Source organism: Dreissena polymorpha, chromosome 3, assembly GCF_020536995.1.
Source record: "Dreissena polymorpha isolate Duluth1 chromosome 3, UMN_Dpol_1.0, whole genome shotgun sequence".
NCBI classification, from domain to species: Eukaryota; Metazoa; Mollusca; class Bivalvia; order Myida; family Dreissenidae; genus Dreissena; species Dreissena polymorpha.
In genome coordinates, this window is record NC_068357.1 from 58,930,511 (window position 1) to 58,939,622 (window position 9,112).

At 38.2% G+C, this 9,112-nt stretch overlaps 1 protein-coding gene across 1 annotated transcript in view; it reads left to right on the forward strand.

The window, feature by feature from the left end:
* The first annotated feature begins 7,380 nt into the window (after positions 1 to 7,380).
* LOC127870730 (uncharacterized) overlaps positions 7,381 to 9,112 on the forward strand; it is an 8,349-nt gene continuing 6,617 nt past the window's right edge. Inside the window, exons 1-2 of the mRNA XM_052413168.1 lie at positions 7,381 to 7,454; positions 8,765 to 9,112. The exon at positions 8,765 to 9,112 is cut by the window's right edge and continues 598 nt beyond it. Coding sequence (XP_052269128.1) covers positions 8,799 to 9,112 — 314 coding nt within the window. The 5' untranslated portion in view covers positions 7,381 to 7,454; positions 8,765 to 8,798. The remainder of the gene's footprint in view (positions 7,455 to 8,764) is intronic.

The window sequence follows — 9,112 nt, forward strand, 5'->3', positions numbered from 1 at the left end:
ACAAATATCGAAATAGACGCATAGTTTTGAAATATGTGCGTCCACTCAGACGCATTGCTGAAACAAATCCGTTAACACATACGCGAATCACGTTAAGTACAAACCATCTTGGGTATGAGTCTAAAGTGTAGCGATGAACGCTGAGTTTAACCAAATGAGTCTTTTGATAGGCTCTAGTCGAGCCGCTGCTATATAATACATACCAATTAGAATCGACCATTTAAATAGAGTGTGTTATGATATTTTCTAGAGTCCCTGGATGAAAACCTGTTTTAACTTTTTGTAACTTAGTCATAAATAATATAGAAAAATGCCTCCGAAATAAGGTGTTGAAGCTAAATCCAAAACAAACAACTCTAAACTTCAATAATGGTTGGTCAACGGCTCGCAATTCGGATGTTAACAATAATATTATCAAGCTCGCAATTCGGATGTTAACAATTATATTATCATCGATTTGAATCAAGTTGAAATGTTGTAACAGGTTACATTCATGTAACAGATAATTTTAAAGCCTATGTGAAGGCAAACAAGATAGTGATGACCCTGAATTTGCTTTTTTTGGTTTCAACATGTTTTTGAGATTATTAAAAGTTTATTGCAAAATATAGTTTTTGAGCTAGTGTGATTTAGACTCATTTTCTTCACTACTTGGTATCTTTCAAAATTTGGGAGCCATTCTTTTTCAAGGTGGACTCATTAATTTTGGCCTGGGACTTATTGGTCTAAAATCTACGAGTTCAGGGACCCATAGATAGTAAATTCTAGATTATTCCCTGCGTCAGTGCACATCATAAGCAACCATTTTATAAAAATAACATAGTAGAATATACATAATGTTTTGCAAATGTTGTAACACCGTTTACACATTTAAAGTCATGTCATATAAATATAATCACTCTCGAGGTGTTGGTATTGTAATATTTTTAGTAGAAATATGTCTATATGAAAATTGAATTAAATGATCTCCTTTACATTTATTTATTACTTATTATCTACTAGAAACGTAAACAGCCTCCTATTTTGCTGATACACATATATGCTGCGTAAAGGATGAACCTTAATTTGTTATCTTGTTGGGTTTCGTCGATAAAACTCGTTTCACTTCTTTAATTTTAACAGGTATGTATATTTAATATACATACTTGATTTTAAAGGGGCCGTCCAACAGATTTTGGCATGTGTTGAAGCTTGTCATTAAATGCTTTATATTGATGAATTTAAACATTTGAACTATAAATCTCCAGTAAAAAAACAAAAATACAATTTAAAAAAAAAGGAAAAAAAGTAACCCTCAACAGGGTTCGAACCACTGAGTCCTGGAGTAAAAAGCCTCCCGCCTAGACCACTCACCATCCACGCTCACATTAAGAGGCGACGTATTGTTTAGCTATATGAGCAATCCTCGTAGTTTCACAAAATATCAAATCGTGTCGATACGACGCTTTATCTGTTGGACGGCCCCTTTAATAACTGTGAATAACCGATTGCTATATCGCTCAAGTAGCCTGGTACCCGGCTCGTAGTAAAAATTGCCCGGCACATTCCACAATACGGTCGGACGTGACGGTTTGAAACCGCCTCCGAATACAATATATATATATACTGGTCTCTGTAGTTGTAGTACCAACGATGATTTGCAATATACAGAAGGGGACAAGAGGGAAGGGGGCCCCCGTAACGTGTGCAGCTTGGGCGCTAAAACAGCTTAAACCGGCCCTGCACGTGGTCGATTAGCCAAATATCTTTTGGGTTATTAGGTTACGTGGTTATTAGGCTGATTTAAAGGCATGTGACATAAAAAAAATGTATTACATATTAATATGAGCTGCCATATATCTGAATAGTATTGTGAAAATTTTTAAAACATTGTTTAAGTGTCATAACCAATTTTGGCACACGTTTAACAAATAAAGAAGGCAAAGTTCTTATTAGAGCTATTCCACATTGTTTGTGCTTTTTTATTTATTGATGTACGTCTTGTTTATGCATTCGATTATATTTTTAAAAATACCTCTCTAGTTGTCGCAAATATCAAATCCTTAATTGAACAGTGTGGTATGAACACATTCTGTTAAAACTGTATTGCAGTGTCATTTTAAACAAGAAACAATGTCATATGGTTTATTCAACTAATAACATATACTTTCTAACTCAAGTAATAACTTGAAACTTGCCATACAGTCAGGACAGGTACACCACCTAAACATTGATATTCATTCATACATAACTCACTGGAAATGATTTCAATTATGTGTATACATATGATGAACCTTGATGAAAATTTATACAAACGTATACACTATAATAATATACTCCAACAACAACAAGCGTTTATGTTACTGCATCACAAATCTGTCAAAACATGTCGTTTGCCTCCAGTCATGCTACAATGCATTGAAATATGATACCCAATGTAATATTAATTTGAAGTACAACTTTGCAGAATATATAAGCAAAAAACAACTTCAGTTGTAATATTAATTCTCGTTATAATTATATGTATTTTTGTAAATGTATTTGGTGTTCATGTTATTCATATAATTGTGAGGTAATGTAAAAGTATTATAAATCAATGATTTCACCATTGACGCTTATTAAAAACTATTGAAATATTACGGAGTCCTACCACAACCATTAATTGGGCAGATGACTGTGGCAATGCGTTAGTGAGGCTCAATAAGTCGTTGTCGGCTCAGGTAGTACTTAAAAAGACCCGGGTTCTTTTAAGCATATTACAATGTACCCCGGGTACGGAACATACGCTTAAAAGCAGCTGGTCATACTCCGGGGTACTTTTAGTATAGTTTCCGTACCCCGGGTACTTTCTCGTATACTTAAGTGTACCCGGGGCACTTTTAAGTAGAACCGGAGTCGACAATGACCAACCGAATGTTAGTGAGGCGAATCGTTACATCATCTTTTCAAGTTTATCAAAACAATGTGCATAGAGATCATAACATAATTCATTAAATTACGCTTACGTCTACCAACTCAAATAATGTCTTGCATATTAATTAGCTGACTTTTAAGTTTTAACTAAGATTATTTATCGACTTAAATTCCCCATAACACGTTTTTTTTTCGGTGATATTTTCGTGCACGATTAACTCAGGTTATCCATAAGGAACGCCTCGTCTGTCTCCAGGACCTGTTGACCACAGGTGGTTAGCGTGTGGCTATGAAATTAATTAGTGAAAACATCATTTTGAATGATAAATTATCATATTATAACGAAAAATCAACTTTTCTGGAAAAAACAAATTCACTATCAAATATATAAATAACAAGGTATCCAACTCGAAATCATCCGAAAACGGGGTGCATCGTTTTGAACAGCCATTACTTAATCAATTTTGCAGCGATTTTCATGAACCCGGTCTTATTCAACGCAGAAATGTCTCTCAAGTGTATCAGCTACCTCTCGGAGTACCTGGTCTCCCCTGGGCAAGTGCTTCCTTACACGATGACATGATGTGGTCCAGGGTAGCTCTTCCTCCACATAGGGTGCATTCTGCTGTCTCTATCAGCCCCAATCTCTGGAGATTTGCCGGTGTTGGCAAGACATCATAAACTGCCCGGATCAGGAACTGCGGTTGAAAAAACTGGTACTTCCAGATATCTGTCAATTCCAATTTCCTCTCTGGTTTCTGCCACTTTGTCCAGCTTCCCTGACTTCCCATCTGGGTTGCTTTCACCTTTCTTGTCTCTTCTTCATCCTTTCGGATCTCGATCTGGACAAGTTCTCTTTTTTGGATGTTGTGGCTGAACTTCACGGTTGTCTAGTGTTCAAGCCGAGTCCCTGTCTACCTTGACAACTTGTTCCCACTATGTCTCGATGTCTCAGTCGACTCTCTGCCTGCTCAACTGCATTCGATGCTGACCATCTTCTTCCAGTTCTGACCTCTATCCCTGCATTATTGATGCTCATGTCACTAGAGTCTCTTAGGGTCAGCACGAGCCTTGCCTTACTAACTTTGTACTCCACTACGATTGATGAAAAAGGGAGCTGCAGCATTCCGGTTCTGTTGTAGAGTCCAATACTTGTCATACATGATGGAAGTCCGAACCATCGTTTCAGATTCTTGTTGATCATGCTTTCCAAGCTGTCAACCACCGATGTTGGGATCTCAAACAATATAAGCGGCCACAGAAGACGGGGCAGGAGGCCATGCTGAAAAAGCCATGTCTTGAACTTCCCTGGTAGGCCCGTTCCCTCTATCTTCGCAAGCTCATTCCTTAGTTGCTGCCTGATGCGCTCTGTGTTTTTTCTGCTATCACCCAGTGTGGTGTCAAACCATTTACCCAAGCACTTGATGGGGTTGTGAATAAGTGATGGGATATACTCGCCCTGTACCCGGAGTGTTGCCTTCTGCCAGACTTTGCCTCTTCTCAAGATAAGAAATGTTGACTTCCTTGGTTTGATTTAATTATTTTTATTTTGTTTAGCAATCACATAAACAACCAAGCTATGTAATATGGAATTTTTACACCCATTATTGCTGCTTCTTCCTGTATTCGCGCGATGATTATTTGAGATATTAACTCAATGATTCTATATTCTCAAATCTTTTCTATAAAGAAGGAATGTAGTTGACAATTGTTAATAGTTTTATTTGATCGTTCGTCAAAAAGTTGTAATTCTGTTACTCTTGTATCTTCAATGCAATTGAGAAATTAAATAGTAATTAAATTGAATGCGTTTTAATTCCCTTTTATTATTGTTTAATTTGAGTTACAATGCTATGACGTTAAATTTTATTTACACTTAAATGTATTATGAATATTGCTGGGCCAAGTGTGAGGTTGAGCGCTCTATAACCAGGTTTAAACCCCCAATGCTTTGCATTGACCGTTCCAATGCGGTGACCCCAGCTTTATTCATATTTTGTGTTTATGTTGGTTTGTATTGTGCTGTATTGTGCTGTTTTGTACTGTTTGGGCAATCGGTCACTTGCCTTAAATAAAGGACCAACTAATTGTTTTTGATGAAAATTCAATACTGCTCCAGCAGCTGGAGTTTCACTTCTTTATATTGAAAGTCATTCTAGCCCATGCCACAACATCTTATAGTGCTGATAGGATCCATCGGACTCTGTTGTGATGGTCAGATCATCCATAAATCCCCTCTGTGGTGGAGGTCTGATATCTGTCTGGGTCTTCGGTCCCCTAGACTCCCCGTCTCCTGCCTTGATGATGAGATTCATAGCGGCGATGAAAAGTACTACTGACACCGTGCAGCCGGTTACAATCCCCATCTGAAGCTGTATCCAGGATGATGTAAAGTTCTTGGTTGTGAAGCGCACATTGATGTTTCTGGAGTAGCTTCTGACAATGCTCTGAATATGTTCTGGTACGTGGTGGTGTTTTTTAGAGCAAAATCTATTACCTGGTGGGGTACCGTGCCATACGCATTTGCTAGGTCCAGCCATACAACTGTGAGATCTGTCTTGTTGATCTTAGCTTCCCTGATTAACTGGCTGATAGCGCATGTGTGTTCAATGCAGCCGGAAAATCATGGAACACCTCCCTTCTGTGATGATGTGTCGATGTACCCATTACTGGTCATGAATGTTGTAAGACGCATGGCAACCACTGACATGAAGATCTTTCCCTCAAATTTCAACAATGATATTGTCCGGAACTGTCCAATATCATTGGAAACCTCCTCCTTTGGGACGAAGATGCCTTCTGCTCGCTGCCACTCCACAGGTACATCTCTTTACGCCAGACCACCATCAATAGTTTCCACAACCGTCTCAGCAGTTTTGGGCATGACTTGTACACGTTGTAAGGTATTCCATTTGGGCCTGGTGCTGTCTTTGATCTAGCTTTCTTGATTATCTCTTGAACCTCCTTGAAGGCTGGTTCTCCAGTAAATGCAACAGTCCATCTGCATATGTCTCGCCTGATCAGAGTGCGTGTTCTTCAGATGCTCTTCAACCTCCTCTGTAGAACAATTCAGCTGTCCCGCTTTCTTCTTTTCGAGAACTTCCTTGCTTAAACCATAGGGATTGGAAAGAAATCGTGATCTTTTTCTGGCCTTCTTCCTCCTGGTTTTCTGTATCCTCTCCGCTTTCATCAGGTCTTGCAGTCTGCGTCTGGTGTGGTCTCGAAGTTCCTGTTGACCAATTTTCTACAGCTCTGATGCCTGTCTGTACTGGTTCCTCAAGTTGCGAAAGCCCTTCCTCAGCTTCTCTATTTCTATCTGCCGTCTGATCTTGGCGGCTGTAGTCTGCTTCCTTTCCGATGGTGTCACACCAAACCTTTCCTTACCGACTGCATATACCAATCTCGACATACTTCTCAATTTCCTCTACACCTGTTCCAAGATGTCATCTACATCTTCGTCAAACTCCTTCTATGATTTATCGTTCATAGCTAGCCATTTGATTGGCTCTAGTCTGTCGTCTGTACGACTGCCCTGGCTACCAAGATCATGTTCTGTTCTTGTATGCTCATCCACCTGTTCCACCTCAGATTCGTGGGGATCCTAAGCACTGTGGTGTTCTTCCTGGCTGTGGTTCCATGTGTCTCACCAGACAAGTCTGTGCACTGCTCCGGATCAGGCTGACAACCCTTCATAGACCGATGGATCTTGAGACCCCTGGCATTCTTACAGATTTTCCCGCAAACACACCGAGCCGTCTCTGGATAGGCCTCACCTGTCAATGTCCATTGTACTAGCCGTGTCGATTCCGTAATGTCCGTCCTATTGGATCTTTTTTTCACAACCCCCTTTCGGAAGACCCTGTGGATATCTTTCTTTGTGTCTTGTTGTAGCTGCTCTGTGGGTAACTCCTTACGGAGTCATCATCTTGGGGTGCCGGCCCTTGATGCCCAATTCCAGTCTCTTCTGGATGTCCACTGACTCTCCAGTTGTCACCAATCTATTCCTGGTTGCCATCCAGTCTTTCCTGGAAGTCACTGATTTCTCCGAAGGTATGCTGTGTGCTTCATTGAAATGATATAAGTTTAAATCATATGATATGTGCTTGACATAGTAGTTTGTGTGTTAATAATGGTATACTGTGTGTTGTTGATGGTATCCTGTGTGTTGGTCATGGATTGAAGAGTGTTTGACATGGTATGCTGTGTGTTTGCCATGGTATGTTTTGTGTTTATTATGGTATGATGTGCGTTTTATGTATTATCATTCGGGGTTGTTTAACATGATGTCCTTTTTTTATTTGCTATGGTTTGATGTACTATCATGCGGGTTTATTTAACATGATGTTTTTTATTCGCTATTCTGTAAGTTGGCGTTATATCATATGATTGAAACCCACACCATTTCAATGAAACAGCCGATAAATCAATAATTAACAAGCGATAGTCAACAAGAGGCAGACAAGGCGTTCCAAAAATCCAGACTACCGCCATACGTTTAAAGATAACACTGTTCATGGGGTGTAACATACGTAAGCTGCAAAGTCATTAAGGCATGCACGTAGGTACGTTTTATATCATTCTTTATGTCTTAATTTTCATCAATTTTAGTACATTAATAAACAATGTAACCTGTTTGCGACAAGCCTGTCTGTAATTGAACATGTCTTCTCTTGTTTCAATATATTGTGCACACCAGCACGATTATGTAGTTTCCTTGTTTATACGATAGTCTAGTATATGTTATTTCAGTATATATTCACGGCTGTGCGAAATATTTGTGGGACTTAGTTTTTTCACAGATAAAATGCATACAAGTCTGAGCGATACATACTTTTATTTTTGTTATTAAATTAATGATTACGTTAACTTTCGATTTCCGTGTACAAAACCTTACAGTTTTAACAGAGTTGTCTTTCTATGCTCTCGCTGTACATGTACATCTTCAATCGTGATACATCGACTATCTCCGGAATCCTCCGTAAATTAGACAATCGTGATCCAGAGTGGTACATCTTAGCAAAGGCTTATAGAAAAGAATATTGTCAGAACGGAACAAATACAGTAAGCGTGCGTTTCAGTTGATTATTTTGGCCGAAACAATGACAATTAAAACAAAAACAAAAAACTACCGCACATTTCATTTGGTAAAAACAATTCATTTAAATTTACATTACTAGAACAGTACTCCTGCCCATTTCCGCACAGGTGATTAGCGTGTGGCTTTGATATTAATTAGTAAAAGCATCATTTTGAATGGAAAATAATCCAATTACAACGAATTATCAGCTTCTCTACAAAAAATTCACTATCATATAAATGTGTGTGTGTGAATAAAACAAGGTATTCACCGACAATAGGGTGCATCGATTTGAACAGCCATTTATACGTCATCAATTTTGCAGCGATTTTCATGAACTCGGTCATATTAAACGCAACAATGAATTTCCTTTCTGGAAATGTATTATATTGCAATATTTTAACAAATGCTGGGTCAAATTGTGTTTAATAACACGATACACAACTTGCGTGACCTACACGTCGTCGATCTGACCCGATTAAAGTATGAAATCTTCGAAGTCAATATTCGAAATGCACGCTATTACTAAATTACCTTGTGGGTTTATTATTTAGGCGGTTGTCAGCCAGCTTTAACTATGCTTTTATATTTTATATCACATTTTATGTACTTGTGTTGTGCTGTAAGCAATCGGTATTTTGTCTTAAATTAAAGATAAGTGGAAAAAATGTATATCCTGATATATTTTTTCCGTAGTTGCAATATTTATATATCTTTAATATTTATGTTTAATATATTTGATATTTTTAAATCCAAATTGTTGTGTTGTTACATGTAACTGACATTTTTTTTCAGAAATAGGGCACGATAGATACAGAAATCATACACAATGGAATGCTCCTTAAATGAATGTGGCGTCTGCGCCGCGGAGTCAGTTGTTGCTTTCTGCGAAAACTGTAATTTTAGAATTTGTGGATCATGTTTTCAAATGCACAAAAAATCAACCAAGTTATTTCAGAACCATGTGGCTTTTGCAATTGAAGAAACTAAGCAGAATCTAGATATCTGTATTTCGGAGAATGATGTACTTCAGTTTTTAAAACAGAATTCTGGGGATATACATACTCATAAATGCGCCAGACATACAACAGAAAATTTGGTTTTATTCTGTCCAGATCATATAGACACACTATGCGCCAGATG